At 55.3% G+C, this 27,264-nt stretch overlaps 1 protein-coding gene across 4 annotated transcripts in view; it reads left to right on the top strand.

Moving 5' to 3' along the window:
• The window catches only part of BRD4 (bromodomain containing 4), a 59,587-nt gene extending 35,306 nt beyond the window's left edge, over window positions 1–24,281 (top strand). For 3 of the 4 annotated variants that reach the window (XM_032207265.1, XM_032207264.1, XM_032207266.1), the window contains exons 9-22: window positions 71–199; window positions 5,744–5,953; window positions 6,661–6,860; window positions 7,883–8,184; window positions 9,452–9,562; window positions 16,924–16,976; window positions 17,196–17,571; window positions 18,516–19,061; window positions 20,819–20,931; window positions 21,132–21,291; window positions 21,403–21,533; window positions 21,915–22,126; window positions 22,332–22,605; window positions 23,335–24,281. In XM_032207265.1, the coding sequence (XP_032063156.1) occupies window positions 71–199; window positions 5,744–5,953; window positions 6,661–6,860; window positions 7,883–8,184; window positions 9,452–9,562; window positions 16,924–16,976; window positions 17,196–17,571; window positions 18,516–19,061; window positions 20,819–20,931; window positions 21,132–21,291; window positions 21,403–21,533; window positions 21,915–22,126; window positions 22,332–22,605; window positions 23,335–23,403 (2,886 nt within the window). In that variant the 3' untranslated portion in view covers window positions 23,404–24,281. The remainder of the gene's footprint in view (window positions 1–70; window positions 200–5,743; window positions 5,954–6,660; window positions 6,861–7,882; window positions 8,185–9,451; window positions 9,563–16,923; window positions 16,977–17,195; window positions 17,572–18,515; window positions 19,062–20,818; window positions 20,932–21,131; window positions 21,292–21,402; window positions 21,534–21,914; window positions 22,127–22,331; window positions 22,606–23,334) is intronic. The other variant, XM_032207268.1, reaches the window with a different exon arrangement.
• The last annotated feature ends 2,983 nt before the right edge of the window (window positions 24,282–27,264 follow it).

The following is a 27,264-nucleotide window of genomic DNA, read 5'->3' as shown; positions in this document are numbered from 1 at the left end:
TTCACTTAATTGGCTTATTGCATTTACGCCCTTAATAGCTGAAAGTTCCTTTTTCTCCCCTCCTTTCTAGTCTAAACTGGAGAACCGGGAATACAGAGATGCTCAGGAATTTGCAGCCGACGTGCGATTGATGTTTTCCAACTGCTACAAGTACAACCCCGCCGATCACGAGGTGGTGGCGATGGCACGGAAGCTGCAGGTAAGAACCGCGTCGCACGGCCACCTTCAGTTCCCAATGATTGCCTGCGTCTTCCTTTCCTAATTGCTCTGGCACAATTGGTGCATCATCTCCCAAAAACATAAAGAAACAGCATAAAATAACAAAAAACATAAATGCCAGCATGGTAAGCAAATCTCGCTGTGGAAGCGATAGGAGTGGGCTGACTCAGCCCGATTTGTAGTTGCCTCATTAAACTATTTTGTTTCGTAGCATCTTTTTCTTGTCCTCTTCTCTTTTTGATAAAGGAGTGGGAAGAAGAGTAAGGCTCTGAAACGTGTCTTTCCTCCTCGAGAAACCTGTAGAGAAAATAGGGATCGTACCCCCTTCTTGGTGCAGTCGTTGTAGGCCCCTTTTTGATCATCCTTACAGTGAGGTTTTATACTCCACTTGCTCCTGCAACATTTGTAATGAATGGTGTAGCTGAAAAAGAAGCCACGTGCATTAAGCGATGTTTTTGCTTGATGCAAAAACTGCTATTCAAAAAAAAACAACAATCTGGGTTCCCTTGTTTCACTTCAGTTCAGAAGCACGTCGCTCCCGCGGGTCTGAGCGACCCCAGGCTCTTTTCAGGAGCTGTGCAAAAGCTTCTCTTAGCAGTGGTTCTTCACTGAGAGCCCTCGGCCACTCCTGCTTTGCATGTTTAACCCAAGCATTTCGACAGCTTTCACTGAGAAACACGTGGGGATTCCCTGTCTCTGTTTTCAGGCAGGTCTTTCACTTAAATGCTGGTTTCTCCCCCGTTTTTGCTTTCTGAGGGTTGTGGGTACAGCTTTCGTTTCCTAAAACTTCCTGCTGTCTGTCTCTTGGTCCCTCCTGCATAACTTCAGCGTGTTAAACCCGACCCAAACTGAGCAGCAGGAGGCATTCAGGTGCAGAAACCTCCCAAAAGCTGCGTGGAAACACGTGCCTGTAGCAGGAGGGGGATGCAGGATGGGCTCAGCGCGGCTTGTTCACAGCACACAAGGTCCTGGCTGGATGGGATGAGAAGCGTGCAAGGACACCAGGGCTAAAGCTGCTGGGAGGCTTTGTTCACGTGCTCATCATCACCGTGGGGCTTGCTGGAAGGATTCAGCAGCAGCTTCAGCACGGATGGGCACAAAGCACCGGCTTCTTTCTTAGCAAGATAACACAGCGTCATCAGAAAAAGCCCTGCGGAGATTTGTGCTGTTTACAGTTCTTGCCATCCCTGCACAAGAAAAGCTGAACTCGAGCTGAATGGAGCGGAGGGACTATTTGAATGACAAGGCGTTGGGGTCTCGCTGTATGAAAGGAGGAAAAAAAAACAAAACAAAACAAAAAAACAGCGTGGCTTGCTATTAACCTTCAGAAAGCAGGGATCTGATTTACATCAGAAAACGCCAGAGCTGGGAAAAACTTGAAGGACATGAGATTCAGGGAGAGGAAAAAAAAAAAAAGTAGAAACTGGATATTAATAGCTTTGGGCTGGGTCTGTAATGATTACAGAGTAGTTTCTAGAGGAAGTAATAGGAGAAGAATGCTTCCAGATTGTTCCTGGCTCTGTGTAAACTCCTGTGTCCGGTGCCCAAGGCTAACATCTAGATTTTAATGGGGATGTTCCCAAACCTTTCACACTTTGCACTGGAGCAGCCTTTTCTCTCCTCTTCGTGGCACGGCGGCCATCAGGAAATCGTAAAATCACTAGAAATCCCTGGGAAATGGTTGGCCCCTGAGAGGTTTCATCAAGTTTAGGGTCAATATTCCCTCATGATGCTTCTGTAAAATCAGCTCTGGGCTGGTTGAATTTGAGATAAACATACACGGAGTTAAATGTGTGTTTCAGCACGCTTCTGATGTGAAATTTGTAGCATTCAGCATCTGTTGGTGGTATGTTTTTTTTCCCCCTTTGGATTCTGTGGTTGGTAGACAGCTGAAAAACACGATGCTCGCCCTCTGGCCACTCATTCTCTTGTTTTGGTCTGGCGAAGTACTTCACAGCCACTTCAAGTGGCGTCCTAAAGCGTTTTATAACCAGCAGCAGAAGGAACCGGCCAGATCTGATCTGAAATTCTGGTCACTGTTGTTGCAGGCTGCAGAGCTGTAAAGAGCTGCGTGGAAACTTGAGACTTTTCTTTCTCTCATCCCGTCCTATGGGGAAAGTCCTCAGCAGCCGACGCTGCCAGGTGATACCCCGTGGAGGCAATAAAGGACACATTAAGCTCTTTGCAACCGGGATTTTATTCACCTGAGGCAGCCCCGCGGGCAGGCTCAGGAGCCCATCCCTGCCTGGAGCCACTTGGGAAACTCTTTTCCCAACGCAAAGATGAAAATCTTACTTTTTGAATGCAACGCCACGACCGTGTGGTGGTGGCCAACAGGGAAAATGTCCCCGTGGCTGCTTTGTAAAGCTGATTTTTATGTTCTGCAGGTCGGAGCCGGTTACTTCAGCTCCTTGCATTCCCTCGGGGTTAATAGCTTGTCTTTTCACCCTCCTTGTGTGGCTGTGTGTAAATCCCCAAAAGTGGATTTCAGGAGAACTCCTCACTGGTGTTTGTGGCTCTTGGAGCTCCTGTTGCGATAGGGGTGGGTGCCAAAGCTCAGGCAGCTGGGCTAGCAGCTCTCCCTTCGCCTGCACCCTGTGCAGAGAACTCATTTCAGGTGGAAAGGAGCCAAACAAGTGAGCGAGGTTTCTGGAGCACTGCTGAGGTTTGGAAACCGGGCTGAGGATGCAAGTCTGGGCACGGGTTAGCGAGTTACCATCAGCCAGGAGCGCCGGGCGTTGCTTAACAGATAGCCCTGGTTCTGCCCACTCGAGCTGTTTACCTGTCCTTGCATCAGCCTCTGAATTAACCCTGTCCGAATCTCTCTGTTCCCACTTTCTGCTTGGAAGCTGATTTTCGAGGAATTTTGGTGTGAACAGGAGCTCGAGCTCCCTCGCGGTGGTTGTGCCACTCGAGCGTGGAGCTGGGAATTGTGCATTAAGCAGCCGAGGGGGCCAAAACAAATCCCTCTGCCTGCAGTCACAGCCCCAGGCACCGCCTTTGTCCTGGTTGATGTTTGTCCAAGCGAGGACAGGCCGGTGGCACCGGGGATTTGCATGGCAGTAAGAATCCCTGATCACAAAGACATTAATTAGGCTGTTACTTGCTTCCTCGTTAGGAGTGCTAGGGGGTTTTCCAAACGCTGAGGGCTTTTCACAACCCAAGTGCTTCTGAACTGATTGATGGTTTTTAACTTTGCTCAACTGGATTTCAAATCAACCTTCCTGAGTGTTAAATGGAAAACTAGACAGGCAAAAAGAGCTGGGAAGTTCTTATTCCTGACCCTAAAGAGTTCAGAAATTGTATGTGAGCAGTGTTTTAGCATTGGCTGCCGGCGGTAACGAAGCACCGGACTTTCTGGTTCATGGCAAGCAGTAATTAGTTTGTAAACACACATTAAGTGCAGTGACTCAGCGCCTTGAAGCACTGCAGCTCGTTGCAGGGGGAGGGAAGTGACAAGCACTCTCGCACGCCTCTGTCGTGCTGCAAGCCATCTGAAAGCTCTCCTTTTCCTCGACTGTGTGCTCCGCAGCACTTTGTGCTTGCAGTGCAGCAAGGGAAGCAATTCCTTCCCCTTCCAGCCTTGCTGGCTCCTTTTGTGGGAGCAGAGAAGAGAATTTGGCATTTCTGCCAGTAGATGGAAGCAGCGAAACAACATCTGCAGCGCCCAAAGCATGCACTAAACAGAGGCACAGGAGGTTCAGGACGGAGAAATGCCTCCCAGCAGCGCTCCACCTGCACAAAATGAAGAAGGAGGGACGAACAAAGGAGCTCAGGGAAATGCTGAGCCAGCTTTAAGCACCACCAGGTCCTTAAACGAACAGTGAGGACGAGCCTGACCTGAAAGTCTTGGAAGCCTTGGGGCTGAAGAAGGTTGCTCCTCGTGTGCGAGCATCTCATGCGCTCAGGTGTGGGCTGCAGGGAGAGGGAATCCACTTGTTGTCTGCGCTCAGTGGGCTTGGTGGAAAAACATCTCCTGTTCAAAGGTGTCACAGGTCCGTGGGTGTGCTTAATAGCTGCTTTGCAAGGCGCTGGAGTTCTCGTGCTTAAAGTCAGCTCGGCGTTGGAGCGGTGGATTTGATGTCACCGGGCGTTTGACTTGCTAGAGGGTTTTTAATAAGTCCCAGAAATCTGCATCGATTTGCGTGCAGCTAATGTTTATGGTCTGCTGGGGCGTAGAAGGAAGCCGTGGACCTTGGGTGGCGGGTTCCTGCTCGGCGCCACGCACCCAGGACACGGAGAATGTCGCCTCCTTTCCTTCCTACATAAAAACGGGGGAAAAAAATGAGTTCCCGAAGCTGCTTCGTTGGCTCCTCTGCTTCCCAGCTCAGCATCGCTCCCTGCAAAGCCCCGAGGCTCAGCTGGATCCCCTCCTGGGAGCTCCTCTTCTCCTTGGGGGACTCCAGAAGGAGCCTGGAGTGACCAGCAGAGCTCTTGCGGAGCTGCCTGGCTTCTAAATAAGTAAAAGCAGGGGAGCTGAGCCCATTTTCAGGTCTCACTTGCCCAAAATGTGGCATTTTTTCTGCAAGTGCTTCTCCCATCACTAGGCAGTTCAGGTGGCAACCTGCCCCATTGAGGGGAGCACCCAGGGTCAAAACCAGCTCTTTTTCAGTTGCTTTGGCAGCGTGGGCGTGTACGAAACAGTCGGATTGATGTGAAACAACTCAGGGATCACAACCTTGGCTGGAAGCGTGGCATCCAGATTAAAATCTAACCCAGGTGGCACTTGTTCCGGGAAACTCGACGAGAAAACAAGACTGGGAGAGGTGTGGGTGTAGGATGGGACAGAGAGGACCCTGCTGCAGTGGGAGCAGCACCCACAACTGGTCCCTGCCTCCTGCTGTGGCCCCGGTCCCTAAGGGATCACCGGTGGCTTCACCTCGGGTACCGGGAGCGAAACGGCGTGAGCACACACAGCCTTTCACTGGAACTGCCTCGATAAGAAACACAATCAGCCTTTCACTCCTTATCTCGCTGGCTTGTCTTTGGTTTAAATTAAAGCGGATCTTAATCGGGCTTTAGAGCAAAACAACTTTCCCAGCCGTGGGGTAGCGGTGAAAATAACCCGGCTTCGTACTCCTGAGGATAATGGGGAAGTGTTTGCACAAGGGTTTGATTAAATCGAGGTGTTTTTTGTGGCACGGCCATAGGAGAACGGGCAGCAGCAGTTTCACTTAGGAAATCCAGCCTGTGTCTGGGCTGAAAAGGAGAGGGAATAAATGGCAGCGCTGGAGCTGAGCTCGGCAGCGTTGCAGCTTTGAAAATGAATCTTTGCCTTTCTTGCTGGGAAGCTTTTCCCCCAAACCATCCTGGATACAGTCAAAATTCCAACCAGACTCGAAGGGCAGACTTGAAGTGTTGAGGAAGCAATGTTGTCTGCAACAGACGGGACTGTGTGTGTGTGAGTTTGTTGCTCGCATAGAGACCACAGGTATGTAGGGAACACCCTGGAGATGCTAACTGCCTTCGGTAGGAGCACGGTGCTCTGCCAAACCCTGCCTGATTTTTTCCATCTTCTTTTCAGGACGTATTTGAGATGCGCTTCGCTAAGATGCCAGACGAACCAGAAGAACCTGTGATTCCAGCCTCTTCTCCCGTGGTGGTGCCACCTCCAACCAAGGTGGCTCCCCCTTCCTCTAGCGATAGCAGCAGTGATAGCTCCTCGGACAGCGACAGCTCGTCGGATGACTCCGAGGAAGAGCGAGCTCAGCGGTTAGCAGAACTCCAGGAGCAGGTACCGTGTCCGTCCCGGGGCACCTGGGGTTTCTTTCTTCACCTCAACTGCCTCAGGCAGCTTGTTTTATTTAGCTCACGGCCTCGGGACTGCTGTCTGATAGTGAGTGTCAGCTGTAAAGTGCTCTACGAGCTGTAAAGTGCTGGTGGAGTACGAAGCAGTGGGTGCAGTTCAGAGCTGTCCTCCCAGGGCTCTCCGCAGCTGCACAAAATAGTCCCCGGCTGCAGGAGCTCGCTGTCTGAGGTCAGGTGCTGCCGTAGAAATGGGCTGAACGCCTTCAGGGCTGCCTGAGCCCTCAGGAGGAGGATTTATCTGCTGTGGCCAGCTGACACTCTGCGGGGGAAGGCCGTGAGATAAAGAGCAGGCAGCTCCAGCTTGCGTCCTTCCAGTTCGTGACGTTGTTGGCACTGGGAAGTAAAAGCGTTGAGTGGTGCAGAGGAAGTGAGCGGCCCACTTCTGCCCTAACGGGGAGAAAAGCTGTGCCAGGCTCTATAAAAAGATTGCCTCCTTCCTGTTGCAGAGGTCACGACACTTAAATATACAAAAATCAGGGTGCTGAAAAGCTGGAAGAAGTGACCTAGTTAGTAGTAAAAGATAAGAAAGCACAGGCGGTAGAGGAAGATGGAGAAAAGAGAGAGAGGTGATTAATTTGGAGAGACGGAGGTGCTGGGCAAAAGTATCTTGATCTTTGTGTGTCTGCCTCTCAGCTTAAAGCAGTGCATGAACAGCTTGCAGCCCTGTCCCAGCCACAGCAAAACAAACCAAAGAAGAAGGAGAAAGACAAGAAGGAAAAGAAGAAGGAGAAGCACAAAAAGAAGGAAGAACTGGAAGACAGCAAGAAAAGTAAAGCCAAGGAACCGCCACCCAAGAAAGCTAAGAAAAGTAACAGCAACAGCAGTACCTCCAGGTCAGCCCTGTTTGTGTCCCATCATGTTTTGTTGCGCTGAGGAGCATGACACTTGTTTGTTTTTTTTCTTCTGATAATTAACTTTCTTACACGCAGGATTCTTGAAAAGTAACTCCTGTGCCTTTGGTAGGGCTGGCTCGCAGCAAGGCCCCTCGCCTTCGTGCTGGTGCGATCGCTTTGCGTCGCGGGCACGAGTTCAGCAGCAGCACCTGCTCGTGCTGCTGTGTTTCGGTGTCTGCCTGCTCGGGCTGCTTTTAGCACGTTAAGTATGGGAGAGAAAACCCCGCAGAGTTGGGCCGCTGCATCTCAGCGCCCTGCGTTCTGTAGTTTTCCTGCCCCTTCCTTTTGTTGGAGCTGGAGGTTTTGAACAAAGAGGTAAGGTGCCAAGAGCCCAGTATCTGCTGCTTGAACGGGATGGGGATGTTGTGCCTCAGTATTGAAACCTGGGTGAAAAGGAGGAGTTTGGCATATTTAGCTGAAACGGGATGAAATTAAGGAGTTGTTGCTTCTTGTGAACATGTTTCCTTACGGATGCTGGCTTTTGCTTCTGCCTGCGTGCAGCCTACAGGGAGATTGTGCTGCCTTAGTGCTGCTGTGTTGTCAGATTCCACACAGCAGAAGCCTTTCCTGCAGGGAAATGTGCAGCATCAGTTGGGCTTTCGTCCGTCCGAGCGCAGATGTGAAGAATTAACCTCTGGAGCTGCTCATTTCTGTCTGAGTTGAGGGAACGTTGGACGGGTAGCTCGGACTTGGATGCCCAAGGGGTAGCAGGCTGAGCATCCCACATCCAGCCTCGTGGCTGGGCTGGAAAATAAGAGGATGCTCTTTAGGATTGAAAGGAGACGTGCAGAGAGCTCCCTCCTGCACCTCGTGCCCGGTTTGTTCTCTGTTTGATGCCGCAGCAGTAGTTGTAAAATCCGAGCGACGTGGTTGTTACGTGATGTTAGAGCCAAGCAGCTGCTTTGTGAAACGTCTCTGTGTTTTGATGTGCTCTGTAATAACATTTTATAATTATTCTTAAGTAGTAAGAAGGAGCCTGTGACGGTGAAGAACAGCAAGCCCCCTCCAGCCTACGAGTCTGAGGAGGAGGAGAAGTGTAAGCCAATGTCCTATGAGGAGAAGAGGCAGCTGAGCCTGGACATTAACAAACTCCCTGGTGAGAAACTGGGCCGAGTTGTCCATATCATCCAGTCAAGAGAACCCTCGCTTAAAAACTCCAATCCCGATGAAATTGAAATTGACTTTGAGACATTGAAACCCTCCACGTTACGGGAGCTGGAGAGATACGTGACATCGTGTTTACGGAAGAAGAGGAAACCTCAAGGTACCTGTCAGCCTCAAAGCTGTTCCCCTCGTGTTCCAGCCGGGTGTTCCCAGCCGGGTGACAGATTTGCAGAGAGAGATGTTGGTTTTTATGCTAAAATGCTGGTTTTTAGGCATTTTATATCCTTGCTCAGTGAAAGAGAGGAGCTTCTACTTCTCTTGGAAAACGAGCAGTGCCACCACAGCGTGTCTGTTAAATCCCGCTGCTGGACCTGAATCCAGCTGCTCTGACACAAGGCTGCTGATCCTCGGCCTCCCTGTAACGTAAATATTTTCTTCCAAATCCTACCGATACGAAGCGTGCAACGTGCTGCCAGTTGGGTGGAACGGCACCCGCCGTTTCAGCCCGAGGCAGGCTGTTTTTTTATAAAAACCACGGGTGCTCTTTCTGACGAGCAGCAGCCTCGTGGTGGGGCAGGGGAGTGGAGGCAGGTGGGGGGACCACGAAGCCCTGCAGGGCACGGGGCTCGCTCTGAGCTGCCTGCTCTTGGGGCTGAGGCTCCCGACCTCGCCCCTCCTCTCTGCCAGCCTGTTTATTCCCCTTTTCAACATCCTCGTTTATTCACGGCTGAGGAACTGATAAGCATTTTGGTTACTGGAATGAAATCTTGGGGGATTTGAAAGGAATCTTCTAGTTGCCCATGGGCAAACGGAGGGGGGAGGGGGATCACAGCGTGCAATAAACCGGAGTAGAAAACAAACCTACCCAAACCTTGGGAGCTTGCTTGATGCTCTTGCACCCGATTAAAACATTTAGATAGTTTTATTTTGGTTTAGCAAGTTGTAAAGAGGTACAGCAGGGCCCGAGGGCTCTTCAGTTGTAGCACCCCGTTTTTATTGGGGTTTGAGCTATTAAAATAGGCAGCTGCCTACTTCCCACTGCCTCAGCCACCTGTCCAGCTGCCTACCTGGGCCAGGAAGGCGATGCAGCTAAAAAAAAAAAAAGAAAAAGTGAATTTTCAGCAGCAAGAACCCCCCGCTGCTTGGCACAGCGAGCTCGGGGTGGCCGCGAGCAGCAGAGAAGAGCCTGGGTTCAGCAGCAACCCTGGCCTGACGCGGTGGGAGGGGAAACCCCCATCATTTTCTGCCCCTTTTAAAACCTCCAGGGGCCTGCTGCAGCCCGGCTATTGCAAGTCAGAAGTGGGAATAAGCGCAGCAAAACCAAGGGGGTTTGCCACACAGCGGTCAGGGAGGAGCACGCAGCAGGAGGCAGGGTTCTGGGGGGCTGCTTCTCCTTCTGACGCTCTTGTACTGTTGTCTTGTTGCAGCAGAAAAAGTGGATGTAATTGCTGGTTCCTCTAAAATGAAGGGGTTCTCGTCCTCAGAGTCTGAGAGCACCAGCGAGTCGAGCTCCTCCGACAGTGAAGATTCAGAAACAGGTTAGATGTAGCTTATTTAAAGACTCAGTCCTATACCTGTTTTCTGTATAAATAAATATGTTTTCATTACTGGCTTGGTCTTTAATTTTTTGTCTTTGTAATCAAACCAATGTACCCAGCGGAGATACTGCATGTTGCCCGTCTCGGGCCCTCCGTGTACAACTTGGCAGTAGTGCTGTTGTCTCTGGCAGTTCTCGAGCGCTACGAGATATTTTCATAAGCTTTCCTTTCTCAAGTTGGATGTGGGCGCAGGAGCCAAACTGCGGCATGTGCCAAGGTAGCTCTTTGTCTGGCTGATGACCTAGATTTGTATTTTTAGAAAGCCGCTCTATTGTCCTCGCGGGAGGCACGAGGCGTTCTCACCAGGAACGCTTGTGCAACAGAGCAGTGCGCTGGAGAAAGGCTTGGGAGACGTGCATAATTTGTGTAGAAGAGCCTTTTTTATGGCGTCGGGCAGGTCTGTGTAGAAAAAGTAGGGTAAAAACTTCCAGGGCAGCGTCCGCTCTGCGTAGCTCTGTGCTTCTGCCTTGGTACGACCTCAGCCTTTCGTCGTTTGGGCTCGGATGAGGCTGCCCTCGCCCTCTCGTGAAGCGTTGCTCTTTCCTCTAACATCTCTTGCTGGCGTTCCCTGCTTGCTTTTACGTCAGCAAAGCCGTGCGGTCGACTAAAGCTCTTTCCCCCTCTAGCTGCTAACCCAGCTTGGCCTCCAGAGGTGTCCCCGGGCTCTTCCCAGCGCGCAGGTCAGCAGAAGGGCTTCTGCACGGCCGGGAGGTGCACGAGGCAGGAGATACCCTGCCTCCTCTTTCAGAGCAGGGCTGGCTCCGTGGCACAGACGGCACCAGAGCCGAGCAGAAATCCTCTCGCCATCCTGCCAGCCTTCAGCCTCGCGTTCTTTTGGTAGGAGGAGAAAAGAAATGCACGGGCTGGAGGCTCGCGGATCTGCAGCTCTGAAACCAGCAGGGCCTGAGAGCTGTCAGAAGGCTCCTCTCTCTCTTCCTTTCTCCTCCAAAAACGCAGCAGCTGGGATTGATTGGACTTGTGTTGGAGCCAAGCTGGCATCAGTTCCCGTAAATGCTTCAGTTTTTAAGGATGTGTGCGTCTGGGATCATGCTGGAGTGTGCTATCTTTTAACGTGACATATGGAGGTTGCATGCTTTTGCCTACTTCCATGTATTTTTAGTAGGATCTGCGTGGATTTATTTATTTTTTTTTTGAGGAACTTGCAAGGTTTTGTTGCATTGGACTAACTCGTAGATGGCGATCGGAAGGTGAAATCTGTCGGTGACAAATTCCCAGAGGGGAAGGGTGACCCGTGCTCCTTGGCAAAGCAGTGAAACAAACTGGCCGTGTTTGTGCTCGTAGAAAATGCTCGGGCCACCTATTTCCATTGATTTCCTCCTGCCTGCAGCCCTGCGTGGCTTTGCCAGGGGCTAGGAGCCCCCCTGGCCGTGTTGGGCACCGCGCGTGTTCCCGAGGGCCGCGTGGCTAAGCTTGTCTGCAGTCCCAGGTGGGACAAGAGCTCTGAAAGGGCCGTGTTTTGCTGCGAGCAGGCACTGGAGGGGACAGGCAGAGCTCTAAACGAAGCGATTTTAATAATTCTTAGGGTCCAGAGGGCTCGTGATGGAATAGACCGAAGCAGAAGCGAGTGCTTTTCTCCCGGAGGTGGCATCTCCACGCGGCCCTCCCAAGGACGCCGCTCGCCGTCTCGGGTCCTAGAGCTGCAGCGTGGTTGGGGTTAAAAGGGGATCTTAAAAACCATTGGGTTCCAGCCCCCCACCGTGGGCAGGGACACCTCCCACTAGACCCAAAGTTTCATCAGGGGCCGTTAAGTGGCCGACCCCACCTGAACCCGGGGTGCTGGTCCCGTTTCCAAACGAAACGTGGAACCAAAAAAATGGCCCGTGGAGACAAATCTGACGAGGGCGACGTGGTGCTGGTTGGAAATTTGGTACCAAAACAGTGCCCAGCCCTCCCTGCTAAAGGAATTAGGTGGGGATAATTGGGAGCTGCACTTGTGTAACAGCATCAAAGTCTTCCGCAGCCCCAAGTCCGCTCCAGCTGACAAAACCGGCCTCTGATGAAACTGAAAATGCTCTTTTTTCTCCCAAACCGTGCCTGGTGACGGGGCCATAGATGCAGAGAGGGGGAAAACAGTTTGCAGGTAGAAGCCCAAACCTTTGGATTTAGAAGAGAACTGCATCAATGATGTGATGTGGCAAACAGATGATGATTAAACTCCTTTTTTTTTTTAGTAATTTACAGCCAACGGGGCTTTGCTTTCCTAAAAAAGCCAAGCCTCCCCTCCTAATCCAACACCACGAGCTGCCGAAAGCCCTTGCTGGCAGCGTGGCTGGGTGCCTGCAGAGCTGCTTCGTTCCCTCTAATTACCGGGGCCCTGTTTAATTGCTGGGGGGGGGCTGCACGCTTCTGATGTCGTGTTTTCGGTGACATCGCAGCCCTGTCCTCGTCCCCAGTCCCTCTGGACCTCGGAGCAGGATGAGCCCGTTCCTTTTTGCTGTTAAATATTCCTGTATTTATCCCCATCCCCCTTTTTGGAAACTGGGGAGGTGGAGAATTGGGTTTGCCACTTCGTTTGCTCTCCGATTTGAGTTAGGGTCAGGCATCTCACCAGCTTTTCTGTGTCTTTTTTTTTTCTCTGCCCACTTCGTTTGGCTGCCGAGCTGTTGCCCGGTGGGATCCCGCCGTGGGTTTTGCGCAGCAGGCGTTGGGGATGTTCAAACCTGACACATGCTGATGCACGACTTCTGTTTTACCTCGGTTTGCTCTTGCTTTGAGAAAAAAGCCGGGCAGGCTGTGCTCACGGGTGCAAGCAGAACTAGATGCCATCAAGCCGTCAATGAGAATTAACTGCAATTAACTGCGAACGCTGTCGAGTTGCTTTGAAGCTACACGCAGCTTTGCTGTCGGGCAGCGCTCTCCCACGAGCTGCCTCTTGCTTTTTGCGGCCCAGAGCTCGTAAGACGTGGGTCCTTTGTTCGTGGATCCTTTTTTCCATGGATCCTTTTTTTTTCCTGGATCCTTTTCCTCCTGCTCGCTTACGAGCAATGTCTCCAGCCCTCGGTTCAGTTGCCAGCAGAGCATGTTGTGTTTATTTAAGTCGGGAGCGTTGCTCTCCTCCTCTAAACCCGCAGGTATGGTGATACTCTGAAAGCAGGAGGCTTCAAAGGGGGGGAAAAGCAAAATAAATACAGGCTTTGTCGTGTAGGAGACGAGAGCGAGCAGCCTTTGCCTTAAGCCCTGCGAAACCAGCGGTGCAGAACGAGAGGGTTATTCCAGTCTAACTCGTCGTAATTAGCGCCCAGGTGCATGCAAACGACCCCGAGCTTTTGAGGAAAGCAGCGTTGGCTTTTACACCTCTCGGGCAGCAGGAACGGCCTCTTGGGTTTCGTGTTTGTGGATTTTGTTGTTGTTTTTTTTTTTTTTTTTTTTCCCAAATCTCCCTGTTTTAGCGAGTTTTGAACGAGATCCAAGCATGTAGGTGCGTGAAGGCTTCGCTTAAGGCACAGGTGCAGTGGCAGCGGTGTTCAACCCAGGGCTGGTGCAGGCAGTTTGTTAGTAAGGAATCAAAAACCGGGCTGCGAAATGGGAGAAAAGCCGTTTTTGGGCTTTCTGCAAGCCCGTGCTTGGGGCTGTTTCTGCCTTTGGGAAGAGAGGAGCTGACGTTAGGCGGTGCAACGAGGCAGCGCGGCATCTCACCGCTGCCAGTGGCTCGGGTTTTGTAGTCACGAAGTTAGTCTTGGTGTCCTCCGTGATGCTCTCCTGCTTATTCAGGGTAACTTTTATTGACTCGAGCGAGTTTTTATTTAACTCTGGACCCATTCTGTGGCCTCGAGAGAGGGCTGGTGCTGCCATGGCCGAACTGTTGGTTGTTTGAAGCGTGTTTTTAGGATTTGCTTCTTTCTGCCCCCTTTCCTGGGCTGTTTCTTGGGTGATCCAGCTGGGTGCCACTCATTTTGGCACCACGAGCCCTTCCCATGCTTCTATCGCGCTGGTTTTGCCTGGATGGCAGAGGGCAGAGAGCTTCGGGTGCATTTCAGCCTCGTTTGCTGATCCCGCAGCTCCTGCTCTCCCCCAGAACCCCAAATCCCCCTGCTTTTCCCAGAAAAGATTCCTGCCTTTTTTAGGAGCTCACGGGCTTTGCTGCAGCTGGGAGGCTGGAAGGGGGAAACCCAGGCTCAGGTTTTCACCTCTGGTGCTAAAAAACCACCCAGACCCGATGCCAGGACCCGTCGGCGGGGCCACAACCGGCCCCGTGGTCCCAAAAACTCTTTGAGTCAGCTTTTCTATCCAGGAGCAGCTCTTTCGATAAGCAATAGCCTATTCCCAAGTTGTTTCTCGTGCCGTTTTCCTTAAATTCGGGTCTCTTTTAGCCATTTGTTAAAATGTTCTTCCCGGCTGAGCCGTTTGTTCTGCCGCGTGTTATTTCCCTGCGAGGCGCAGGGGGGGTGGGATTGTGCTCTTTTATTGGAATGTATAACTGCATGTTTCTTCAGCAAACTTGTAACTCTAGCTCTCTCGAATTGCACCAGTGTGAACTGTTTGAAAGTTGAAATGGATTTGACCAAGAATGGACTGTTTTCGTACCGTTTTTATTCAGATTTCTTCCAGTTAGTGTTTTATCTGCTACAAAGAATTACTTTATACAAATCTGTTTATTTTTATATCTTGTCTGCATGCTTTTGGATTATAACAGCCATGTAACCACAACCTCCTTCCAAAAAGAAAAGAAAAAAAAAATTGTATAGTTTTTTTTTGTTCGTTTCGTTCTGTTTCTAAATAATAAAATCAATAAAGTGTTTGGCTTGTTCCAGAAAAAATGCACCTTTTGTATAATCCTGGAATCGTAGTTTTTAACTATTTTACGTGGAGGTGGAAGTCTTGCCGCTAGGGTAGCGCACGTTAGGGATTTGCTATTCAGGACAGACGTGGGTGGGAGCAGGAGAATTTAGGGAAAAAACCCTAAAGAGGGGAAGGTGCCGGAGAGCCTCCGGGGAAGGCGTGCGCCCGCGGGAGCCGCTTGGGTGCTGAGCAGCTCAGCCCCATCCTCCTGCTCTGCCAAACGTGCTGAGATGACATCATGGAAACTGCATTCCTGTGTTTTTCGGTGATTTCACCCACGCACACAAAGCAGAGTGACAGGCCTGCCGCTGTTCTTTTTCCTTCAAGCTCCCAGCTGCTTGGACAAGGGCTTGTTTTGGGCACAAAACCCTTTTTTTTGTGTGTGTTTTTTTTTTTTTTCCCCCTTGGGGAGGCCCCCGCAGCCTCGCTGCCGGTTGCCCACCGGTTGCCATTGCGCCAAGCCAGTGGAGGATGCTCGGCTGCCCGTCCTCAGCCAGGGCTCGGATCTTTTGGCACCTCTGCAGTTGGCCATCGTGCCAGAGAACGCTTCCATCGAATTGTGGCGAGCTCACGACGCCGAGCGGGACCGGCGCCGCTTCCCAGCCCAGAAACAAGCACACACCGGGAACGCCGTGCGCCCTGCCTGCACCGAACCTCCCTGCCGAGCAGCCTCTGTGCATCCAGGACGGTGGGGAAATCCGTGAGCATCTCCCCAAAGAAGCGATGAGAAAAGGCGCCGGCTTCTCAGCGCTGGATCCCCGTCCGTTCTCACCATATTCGCTTGGTCTGACCTCACCTCTGGCCCTCGGGGTTTTCTCTTTCCTCGTCTTTCGGCCTCGAAGCCGTGTGGGTTGGTGTCTGCAACCCGAATTAGAGAGAAGCGCTCTTGCCACGATGCTCGTGTGGCTTTTTTCAGCCCCAGCCCGTCTCCTTCAAGGACGCGTCTTAGTTGCACGCCACCCAACGCTTTTCTCTTCTCTTTCCCGATACCCACAGTCTGCACTGCACCTTCCTCCAAGTTTCAATTCCTTTCCCTTCCCACGAGTGCTTTTACCCCAGATAAGGCAGAAGCAGGGCTCCTTGCAACCCCCCCATATCACAGCTCGCCGTGGGGCTGGGAGGCTTTTGGCCACGCAGCCCCATGGCCACATAGCCCTAGGTAAGTGGAGCATCCACAGAAGTCGCCCATTTCACAGCCCGTCTTGCTTTTCCCCACATCCACAGCCACTTTTCCCTTTGACCAGCTTCCACCCACGAATTCATCCCTGTATTTTTTGCCCTGGGAGGGCGAAATCTCCCAGAATTGGAAATGGCCGCCACGCGCTCCCTTCCACTGGATCTACAAGCGTGGAGATTTCCAAAGGGGCTCTGCCACCTTCGTGCACCCACATCAAACAATTCTTGCCTTCCAAAGGACTCTTTGCAGGCACGTTGTCTGCAGCAGGGGCTGGCACTTTTGCTGTGGTTGGTGCCCTGAGCTGAGATTTTCCTTTTCTTTCCGAATTGACATTTCTTTTTTGCTTCAGCCTCATCATCTGCAAAATCAGAGCATGTTCCCTTTGCTTTTGGGTGTTCAGTAATGCCCAGATCTTTGTGCCTGCATCAAAACATCTTCCATTATGCCTCGACCCAGGAGAGGAAGAGGAGGCGAGCCTAAAAAATCAGCCAAAAAAACGGGCAAGGCTGATTTTGCCAGGGTTGTCTCAAGCCACCTTTGGAAATGGCGTTGGGGTCGAAATTCCCTCCCGTGCCAAGCACGGCTGAAATAACGCCACATAAGGCCAAAGGAGTCGAGCGCTGTCAGGCTGGAATTTGCCGCCGAGGAATTTTTGGCTGGATAACCCGATATCGGACAAATGTATTTCTGTTGCTTCGCCGTTTCTTGGCGTGGACTTGCAGAGGAAATCCTGGGAAAGGGTGGTTGTGTACACGAACTTAGGCCAGTTGTTGCGATGATCGTGCTTTAAAAATATCTCCGGCTCTCCGTGCAGCACAGGGAGGAGGCGTGAGAGATCACCCTTTGTCCGCTCACACAGACCCAAATCCTCCGGGTTAGGAGGCAGGGTTGCTGTTTGCCTAGCTCCAGTTCTTTTTCTCTTTTTTTTTTTTTTTTTTCTCTCTCCTTGTGCTTCCAGCGTCTCTCTCCTTATCTCTGCCTCCGAGCGAGGCAGCATTCCTGGAATAGCTGAGTCTGGTCAAGCACAGCTCCGTTGCTCTCGTGCGCTGCTTTGCCAAAACCTGTGCGGCAGAGATGCTGCTGGAGGGAGGCTCCCATCACGTTGCGTTCGTGTGTGGGTCCTGCAGCACGATGCTGAAAACCCCGATCCTCCCCGGTCCCAAGTGGGGAGCTCAGGAAAAGCCAGCTCAGGGGATTAAGTGGGTTTAAGTGGGTCATAGCAAACCGCTGCCATGGGTTGGCTGCTCTGTTTCTTTCACCGTGGACGCGTGGAGCAGCACAGTCCGGGTACTAACATTTGCTCTGTCCCTTCTTCTCTTTGCAGAAATGGCACCAAAATTGAAGAAGAAAGGGCATTCTGGGCGAGAGCAAAAAAAGGTAGGACCCGGAGCATCCTCCCCCTCCCACTGGGCTGGGATCGAGCCCCCGGGGAGCTGTGGGGCCGCGGGGTGTCCTGCCAAGCTGGCTCAAACACTCCAGCCCTCCAGCACGAGAGGCTTTTGCTTTGCTTGGAAGCCGTCCCGCGGCCAGCCGAGTCACGGCCGTGGGGTCCAATCCGGCAAGGCATTTTTTGGGTAACGAGCGTTTGTTTTGTAGCATCACCATCACCACCATCCACCGGTGCAGCAGCAGCAGCAGCAGCCGCCGCAGCAGCCCCCGCCGCCGCCGCAGCAGCAGCCCCCGCCGCCGCCCCCGCCGCAGCCGCTGCCGCAGCAGCAGCTACAGCCGCCGCCGCCACCGCCCGTCCCTCCGCAAGCGCCGCCACCGATGAAGTCCTCCCCCCCACCTTTCGTACCCGCGCAAGTCCCCGTCATGGAGCACCCACTCCCAGGGAACATGTTCGACACTATGCCACATTTCACTCAACCCATCATGCATCTTCCCCAGCCGGAGATGCCGCCCCATCTTCCCCAGCCACCTGAGCACAGCACTCCTCCCCACCTGAACCAACACGCGGTGGTCTCTCCTCCAGGTGAGCATGGTGTGGGTGCTAGGTACCCTACATTGGGTTCTAGGTAACCTGCGTTGAGCGCTACGTACCCTGCGTTGGGTGCTAGGTACCCTGTGTTGGGTGCTAGGTACCCCATGTTGGGTGCTAGGTACCCTACACTGGGTGCTAGGTACTCTGCGTTGGGTGCCAGCTATCCTGTGTTGGGTGCTAGGTACCCTGCGTTGGGTGCTAGGTACCCTGCGTTGGGTGCTAGGTGTCCTACGTTGGGTGCTAGGTACCTTGCGTTGAGTGCCAGGTATCCTACGTTGGGTGCTAGGTACCCTACGTTGGGTGCTAGGTACCCCGTGTTGGGTGCCAGCCACCTTGCACTGGGTGCTGGGCAGCTTTTTTTGGGTGCTAGGTACCCTTTGTTTGGTGGCGGACACTCTGCATTGGGTGCTGGACACCCTGTGTTGGTGTTGGGTACCTTGCACTGGGTGCCAGACACCCCGTGTTGGGTGCTGGTCACCTTGTTGGGTGCTGGCCAACTTGTATTGAGGGCTGGACACCTTACACTGCGTGCTAGACACCCCATATCGGGTGCTAGACACCCCATGTTGGGTGCTGGACACCCTGTGTTGGGTGCTGGCACCTTGTACTGGGTGCTGGGTACCTTGTTGGGTGCCAGACACCCCATGTTGGGTGCCGGATACCCCGCATTGGGTTCCAGACACCCCGTGTTAAATGCTAAACACCCCATGTTGGGTGCTGGCACCTTGTACTGGGTGCCGGGTACCTCGTTGGGTGCTGGACACCCCATGTTGGGTGCCGGACACCCCGCGCTGGCCACTATAGCCACAAACCTGGGGCGGGAGGAAGAGGAGGGAGCGAGGAAGCAGCCTTGGCTCTCTCCCGGAGGGCGGGCGGGGAAGAGGCCGCTCGCGTCCACGCAGGCGGTGCCACTGTCTCGTCCCCTCTCTCCCCAGCTTTGCACAACGCTCTGCCTCAGCAGCCCTCGAGACCCAGCAACCGCGCCGCCGCGCTGCCCCCGAAGCCTTCGCGCCCGCCGGCCGTCTCGCCAGCCATCAGCCAGCAGCCTCTGCTCCCGCAGCCGCCTCTGCCCCAGCCTCCCCAGGTCCTGCTGGAGGACGAGGAGCCGCCCCCGCCTCACCACAGCCTGCCTCTGAGCACCAGCCAGATGCAGCTCTACCTTCAACAGCTGCAGAAAGTGCAGCCGCAGACTCCTCTTCTCCCTTCAGTGAAGGTCCAGTCGCAGCCCCAGCCTCCCCTGCAGCCTCCGGCGCACCCCGCGGTGCAGCAGCTGCAGCACCAGCCCCAGCAGAGGCCCATGCACATGCAGCCCATGTCCTTCCCTTCCCACATCCCCCAACCGCAGCCGCCTCCGCAGCAGCATCCGCCCCCGCAGCCGCCGCCGCCGCCGCCGCCACAGCCGCCGCAGCCGGCGAAACCTCAGCAAGTCATCCAGCACCACCCCTCGCCGCGGCACCACAAGCCCGACCCCTACTCGACCGGTGAGCGGGACTCGGGGCCGCCCGTGGAGAGCCTCGAACCCCGCCGGGGTCGCGTTTGGCAACGCCGGGCTGTGGGGTGGTGGCCGGCACCCCATGTCCTCCGAGCCCGAGCAGCGCCCGGCGGTCCAAGACGGCGCCGGGCTCGGGGGGGGAGTCGCCACGGGCCTTACAAACCCCTCACCAAAGCAGGATCCCAGATTTGGGGTCTTGGCTGTGCCGTTGCCAAAAGGGCCGAGTTCTGGATGCGCTGGCATCGACTGCTCCGCGGTTGTAGAGATTTTAGGGTCGCGCGTCCCCTTCGGGCACCGTTTTCAGATTGCTCCCGGGGAGGAGCGGAGGCTTTGCCTCGCCAGCGGGGCCTCCAGGAGCGCAGCCGCTGAGCTGCCAAGGCGAGGAGGGGGAAGGATTTGGGGGAAAGCCGAGGCTGAGCCGCGGCATTGCTGGCGATCAGTGCTTGGCCACACACTGCTGGGCGTTCCATGGCCCCCCTGGCCCCGTCGCTGATCCCTTTCCCAGCTCGGTCCCCCCGGGCCGCGTGCTGGGAGGCGCAGCGTGGCCTTTCCCAGCACGGAAAGCATAGGCTGAGCGCTGGTGGGAGCGAGCGAGCTCTTTTGGCCACATCCCACCTCGGAGACCGCGCTAAGCCCGAGGTCTCCATCCCGTTCTTCCAAAAAAAAAAGAAAATCGGCTCCTCCCTGCTCCCACTCGAAGCGTCCTGCGGGGGTTGTCTGTGTTGTAACGGAGGACAGGGACCGTGTGTGCGACCTGGCATCCTCCATGTGGGGTGATGCATCCCACACGTGGCCAGGACCCAGTTTTGGGGCACCCTGGGGACACGGCCAGGGGACACGGAGCGGCTCCGGCTCTCCGGGTTCGCGGTCGTGGCGTCGAGCTGCTCGTCGCTCCATTTTTGGGGACCGCGGAGCTGTGGTTCCCTCTGTTTTGGGCACAGTTTGGTGGCCACGTGGCGTGTCGTGTTGTAGCCTTTCCCCCACACACCCTCTGGCTCAAAACGCCCCCCCCGGCACAGGCCCACGCTCCTGCTAAAGACCCCAAAAAGCCACCCACGAGGGCTCAGCGGGGCCGAGGTTTTCCCCCGGCCTCCCGCAGCCTCGCACGGAGGCAGGATGAGGGGAAATCGTTGCAGCCTTGCGCAAGGCTCCGCTCTCCCCAGCAGAGGCTGGACGAGGCTTGGAGCTGGCGGCGCCTCCGCAAAGCCTCCAGCGAGCAGCCTCAGTGGCGGCGGCTCCTTCTTTTTGCTGAGCTGTTGCCAAAAAGGCAAGCTTTTACACGAAACAAGAGGCGGAGCCGCCCGGCGCAGGTTCCCCAAAGCTTTCAGAAGCGTTTCCCAGGGTTGTATCCCGAGGGGAGCGCTCGCCTCCTGCTCCCTTCACCGGGGACGGAGGCACCCAAGGGCGCTGCCCTCCACAAAAGCACCCTCTCGACACCCACTTCCCGCATCGGCGCTGTCTGATTTCAGACTTGCCCACCCTTCCTCCTGGAGGTGGCGGGTGCCTCGGCCTTGCCCCTCCGCCGCCGGGCGCGGGGGGGGGCAGGAAAAATCATCCATGCGGTTTCTCAGCGCCGCTTCTGCCGGCGGGTGACACCCCGGTGTCCTCGGGATGCTCGTGGTCCCCCCGTGGTGGCCCACAGACATGTCAGGGTCGCCCGTCGCGGGTCGTGGCGCGCTCGGGGGGGTGATGTTTGGCGAAAGGAGCCTTGCTGCCGCCTAACCGAGTGGTGCTGAACTGTTCCAGGTCACTTGAGGGAAGCCCCTTCCCCTCTCATGATGCATTCCCCACAGATGCCGTCGTTCCAGGGCTTGGTCCACCAGTCGCCACCTCAGCAAAATATCCAGCCAAAAAAACAGGTAAAGGGAAGGCAGAGCCCGCACCTGGGGGGCGCAGCCGGGAGACGTCGCCTTTTTCCCCCCCCACCCCCCCCCAAGGGCGGATTGCTGGAGAGAGAGAGAGGAGGTTTGCTTCCCCGGGGGACGGGCAGGGGGCTGGCGAAGGGGTAGGGGCAGGGGGTCGGTGCCTGACCCTTGTGATCTGCTAACGTGATCTGCAGGAGATGAGAGCCGCCTCCGTCGTGCAGTCGCAGCCGATGGTGGTGAAGGAGGAGAAGATGCATTCGCCGGTCATCCGAAACGAAACCTTCAGCCCCCCGCTGCGGCAGGACCCTCCCAAACACCCGGAGAGCATCAAGCCCCCCGCGCACATCCCGCAAAGTGAGTCCGGGTGCCCCGGCGGGTCGGCAGGCGAGGTCCCTGGGAAATCCTCCACGGGCTGGCCCCTGGGACCCACGGCGCGGCCGCTCACGGTGACGCTCGGCGTTGCAGGAACGGAGATGAAGCCCATGGAGGGCGGGCGGCCCGTCATTAGACCCCCCGAGCAGAACGCGCCGCCGCCGGGAGTGCAGGACAAGGACAGACAGAAGCAGGAACCAAAAACGCCCGTTGCCCCTAAAAAGGTACTGGCTGAGCTCAGCACGCTTTTGGGGGGGAGGGGGGTACGTTCCTTTGCCTCGATTTTGGAAAATCTGCCCCAAAATGAAGCAGAGGGAGGCTGAGTGGGGGCATTGCAGCAGGAAGCCACCAGTCAGAGGGAGCTGGTCCCGCTTCTGGCAGGGTGCTGGGTCCTTCCTCTCACTCCTGGGGTAGCTGAAGGCTGCGTGCGCCCCCTGCTCCAGCACCCCCAGTCCTCCAGCCTTGAGCCCGGACTGGTTTTTGCTGGGGATTTACTGGTTTCAGCTGCTACAGGGGGTTTGCTGCGTGTTGAGCGCAGTGCGTGCGGCCGCCAGCTCGTCCTGGTGCTGAGCCTCATCCCCCCTAACGTCTCCTCCCCTCCCCAGGACCTGAAAATCAAGAACATGGGCTCGTGGGCGAGCTTGGTTCAGAAACACCCCACCACCCCGTCCTCCACGGCCAAGTCCTCCAGCGACAGCTTCGAGCAGTTCAAGAGGGCAGCGCGGGAGAAGGAGGAGCGGGAGAAGGCGCTGAAAGCTCAGGCAGAACAGGTGGAAAGGGAGAAGGAGCGGCTGCGGCGGGAGCAGGAGCGGATGAGGTGAGGGCGGCTCTGCCGATGCCCTGTCGGCATTTCTGGGGCCGAGGGGTTCCTCGAGGCTGGCGCGGCCCCGTACGCACACCCAGCCGCCAGATTCAGATTGGGGTTGGATGGGTAGAGAGGACGTGTTCCACACCCAGACAGCAAAAGGGGGGTGCTCCGGGCGCAGCGTGGGGTCTCACGGGTGCCGCTGGTGGCGTTGCAGGAGCCGCGACGACGAGGACGCCATGGAGCAGGCTCGCAGGGTGCACGAGGAGGTGCGGCGGCGCCAGGAGCAGCAGCAGCAGCAGCAGCAACAACAGCAGCAGCAGCAGCAACAGCAGCAGCAGCAACAGCAGCAGCAGCAGCAGCAGGTGCCACCGGCCACAGCCTCCGCGCCCCAAGGCCAGAGCTCGCAGCCGCAGTCCTCGCAGTCCATGCTGGATCAGCAGAGGGAGATGGCCCGGAAGCGGGAGCAGGAGCGGAGGCGCAGGGAGGCGGTGAGTGCGGCCGCAGGGACGTGGAGACCCCTCCCCGGTGTCACCTTGGTGCCCCAGGTGCCACCTTGATGTGCCCAGTGCCACATCAGCATCATCCCCAGTGCCATGCTGACACCCCTGGTGCCACTTTGATGTCCCTAGTGCCACGTTGACACCCCCCAGTACCACCTTGGTGCCTCCAAACGCCACCTTGATGCCTTTTGGTGCCAGCTTGACCCTCTTGGTGCCACTTTGATGCCCCCGGTGCCACCTTGAAACTCTTGGTGCCACCTCGATGCCCCTAATGCCACCTGGACACTCTTGGTGCCACCATTGATCCCCCCCATGCCACCTTGATTCCCCTACTGCCACCTTGATGTCCTTGGTGCCACCTTGATGCCCCAAGTGCTACCTTAACGTCCTTGGTGCCACTTTGACGTCCCCAATGCCACCTTGACTCTCTTGGTGCAACCTTGATGTCCCTGGTGCCACTCAGATGCCCCCTGTGCCACCCTGATGCCCTTAATGCCACCATGATGTCCTTGATGCCCCCAATGCCACCATGATGCCCCCAATGCCACCTTGACTCCCTTGGTGCCACCTAGTGCCCCCCGAATGCCACCATATGCACCTTGATGCCCCTGGTGCCACCTTGATGCCCTTAATGCCACCATGATGTCCTTGATGCCCCCAATGCCACCATGACGTCCTTGGCGCCCCCTTAACGCCCCCTTCCTCCTCTCCCCGCAGATGGCAGCTACTATCGACATGAATTTCCAGAGCGACTTGTTGGCAATATTCGAAGAGAACCTTTTCTAATAGCGCCTCGTTTTCCTCCTCCTGACTCTTTCGAAACACCAACCACCCCCACCCCCCCGGCAAAAAAAAAAAACAAAAAACAAAAACAACAACAAAAAACCTTTGAACTCTCCATAGTGTTACCGGCGGCTGGGAGGGGAGCGCGCGCGCCCGCGGCCCCCTGCATGCTCGCCCGTCGCGGCTCTTTCAACGCGGCCTCCGGAGGATCAGCAGGGTCTGCCTTACAGCCCGCCATCCGCCCCCCCCTCCCCGAAAAACCGACGAAGACCACCGCCCCCCCCCCTCTGCGCGAAGCCTGTTGTTGGGGGGGGGGCCATCCCAGGGCATCGCCGCCGGCACCGGGTGCGTGCGCCCCCCGTCGTCGCTCGACATCCTCTATGCCAAACGTATTCGCCGTATATCCCAGGACTTCATCTTCCTCACCCCTTTTTCTAGACGCCAGGGTCCTCCTCGACTTGCCGAACGTCCACGAGCGAGCAGTGCCGGGGTTGAGGGGGTACAGGGGGGGGGTTTCTCTCTCTCTTTCTCCCCCCTTCTCCTTCGTGAGCCGGCACTCCCGGTGCCGCCGTCCTCCCCCCTCCGCGCCCGCTCGCAAAAAAAAGGGAACCGCGGCGAGCGCGCGCGTGCGGCGCTCCGGGAACCGGAGCTAGACTACCAACCAAAGTCAGATTCTTTCAGTCTTTTCGTTCGTTTATTTCCCCTCCTAAACCCCCCTACACACACACACTCTGCCACCACCACCACCACCACCGCCGCCGCCACCCCCTTTTTAATTTTTCCTTCCTCCAGAAAATTCGGCACTGCTCCAACTCTTCACCGGGTGTCATTCGTCCCTCTGCATCGCGGGGTGGAGCGGGGAAAAAACAAAAAAAAAAAAAAAACAAAAAAACAGCGGCAGCGGGGGACGTCACCACCCTGCCACTAGTGTTTGTGGCTGTATTGTATAGTGAATATAGTTGGCATATATTTGTTTGAGGTTTTTTGGTGAGCCCCACCAAATTCGGTGTAAAGAACACACTGCTTCTATTTTGCTCAGTTTCAAACTTTTAGTCTATATTTTTAACTGTAAGAACCAGAAAGCCGCGGTTTTTTGGTTTTTTGGTTTGTTATTATTATTTTTTTTTTTTTAAAAGCGTCATTTAAAAAAAAAAAAAAAAAAAAAAGATGTTTAAAACGAACAAAAAAATAAAAAACGCGTTGGAAAAAAAAAAAAGAAGAAAAAGGAAAAAGTTGAGAAAAAAAAAAAAAAAAAGGTTTTTATACCGGCTGCCACCGCGGGCGTTGGGGGCTTCCCCCCCCCCCGCGGGCGGCGGCGCGCGTTCTTCGATTTAATTTTATTCTTCGAACTGTTCGACGTTATGTGCCATAAATACCCACTATACAGTACAATCCTGGCGCGTCAGTATTGGGCGAGCTCTGGAGTAACTCGATGGTTTTATTTCCTACAGTGAATATGCATCTGGTCTGTACCGATCATGGAATAAACGCATCTCTTTTTTTTTTTTAAAACGCCCCGCGCCCGTCCGTCCGTCCGTCCGTCCCTGTGTCCCCCCCCTCCACGTGGGACCCCTTCCCGGGAGCCTCCCAAGATCGTTTTGGGGTGAATTTTCCTGCTTTTGGGGTGAATTTTCCATAGTTGGGGGTGAATTTCTCTGGGTTTGGGGTGGATTTCCCCAATTTGGGGGTGAATTTCCCTGGTCTGGGGGTAAATTTACCTGGTTTCAGTTCAATTTACCCAGTTTAGGGGTGAATTTGCCTGGTTCTAGGGTGAATTTCCCTGGCTTGGGGGTGAGTTTACCGTGGTTGGGGGTGAGTTTCCCTGGTTTAGGGGTAAATTTACCCATTTTTAGGTTAATTTGCCCTGTTTAGGGGTGAAATTACCCAGTTTGTGCATTAATTTACCCAGTTCGTGGATGAATTTACCCGGTTCTAGGGTGAATTTTCCTGGTTTGGGGGTGAATTTTCCCAGTTTGGGCATGAATTTCCCCAGTTTGGGGCTAAATTTACCAAGTTTGGCATGAATTTACCCATTTTTTTGGATTAATTTCCCCAGTTTGAGGGTGAATTCCCCTAGTTTAGGGATGATTTTCGCAAGTTTGAGGATAATTTTTCACAGTTTGGGGTTAATTTGCCAGGTTTGCAGTGAATTTTCCCGGTTTAGGGATGAATTTAGCTGGTTTTGGAGTGAATTTCCCCAGCTTTGGGGTGAGTTTCACTGGTTTGGGGTGAATTTACCCGGTTTTGGGGTTAATTTCCCTAATTTTGGGGTGAATATACTTGTTTTTGTGTGAAATTCCCCATTTTTGGGGTGAGTCTCCTTGGTTTGGGGTTGAAATTCCCCAGTTTTAGGGTGTATTTCCATGGTTTTGGATTAATTTCTCCATTTGGGGGTGAATTTCTCCAGTTTTGGAGTGGATTTCCTCAGTTTAGTGTGATTTTCCCCACATATGGGGTGAATTTCCCCGTTTTTGGGTGAAATTCCCTTGTTTTGTGGTGGATTTCCCTGTTGTTGGGGTGAATTTCACTGGTTTTGGGGTCAATTTCCCTGGTTTTGTGGTCAATTTCCTCGTTGTTGGGGTCAATTTCCCCAGGTTTGCGGTCAATTTCCCCAGTTCACAGTGAATTTTCACGGTTTTGGGGTGAATTTCCCCGGTTTTGGACCAAAGGTGGGTTTAGTCCCCCGATCCCGCACACCAGCTGCAGGTGTCACCCCCATACTGTCATGTCCCTTGGAATCCCACACGTTCTGGGGAAAAAAAGGGTGAAAATGGGTAAAAAGCTGCAGGGGCTGTGCCCACACCCTGGGTCCCTGCGCCCACCCCTGCCCAATGGGGCCCCTCCCATGGGCGCAGCAGGAGCTGTCCCCATGTCCCCCTGTCCCCATGTCCCCGTCCCCCTGTCCCTCCATCCCCATGTCCCCATCCCCTTGTCCCCCTGTCCCCATGTCCCCCTGCCCCATTGTCCCCATGTCCCTCTGTCCCCTGGCCGTGTCCCCCTGTCCCCGCATCCCAGTGGCTCCATGTCCCCCAGCCATGTCCCCGTGGCCCAATGTCCCCACGTCCCGGTGTCACCGTGTCCCCATGGCCCCCACCCCCGTGTTGCTGTGTCCTCCTGTCCCCATCTCCCAGTGTCCCCATGTCCCTGTCCCCATGTCCCATTGCCCCCATGTCCCCATCCCCCTGTCCCCATCTCCCAGTGTCCCCCTGCCCCCATTTCCCTGTCCCCCAATCCCCATGTCCCCATGTCCCCTCGTCCCAGTGTCCCCCTGCCCCCGTGTCCCATTGCCCCCATGTCCCCTGTCCCCCCATCCCCCTGCCCCCTGTCCCCATCCCCCATTGCCCCCCCACGTCCCTGTCCCATTGTCCTCGTGTCCCATTGTCCCCCCCCCGTCCCATTCTGTCCCTGTCCCATTGTGTCCCCCCCGGCCCCGTGTCCCCCTCCCCCCTCCCCTCCCCTCCCCCTCCCTCCCTCCCTCCCTCCCTCCTCCCCCGCCCCTCCCCCACGTGACCTCTGCCCCCGCCCCTCCTCCTTTTCCCCCGCCCCCCTCCCTTCCCCCCGCGCTCCTATTGGCTGTCTTCCCCGAAGCCCCGCCCCCCTCCTCCCCCGCGCTCGGCGGGGGCCAATCAGCGGCCGGGGGGGGCGGGGCCGGGCGCGGCCGAGCTCGGGCGGGCGGAGGTGGCGCGAGAAGGTCGGGACGGGGCTCCCCGACCCCCCCCCACCCCCCACCGACCCCCCTGGTATCGCGACAGCCCCGCGACAGCGACAGCACGGGGCCGGGGGGCCGCCCTGGGGGCAGGGGCGAGCCCGGCGAGGTGACACCGCGGGGACACCCCGGGAGGGGACACCCAGGTGGGGACACCC

Source organism: Aythya fuligula, unplaced genomic scaffold, assembly GCF_009819795.1.
Source record: "Aythya fuligula isolate bAytFul2 unplaced genomic scaffold, bAytFul2.pri scaffold_66_arrow_ctg1, whole genome shotgun sequence".
NCBI classification, from domain to species: domain Eukaryota; kingdom Metazoa; phylum Chordata; class Aves; order Anseriformes; family Anatidae; genus Aythya; species Aythya fuligula.
This window is presented reverse-complemented; position numbering and strand designations above follow the sequence as displayed.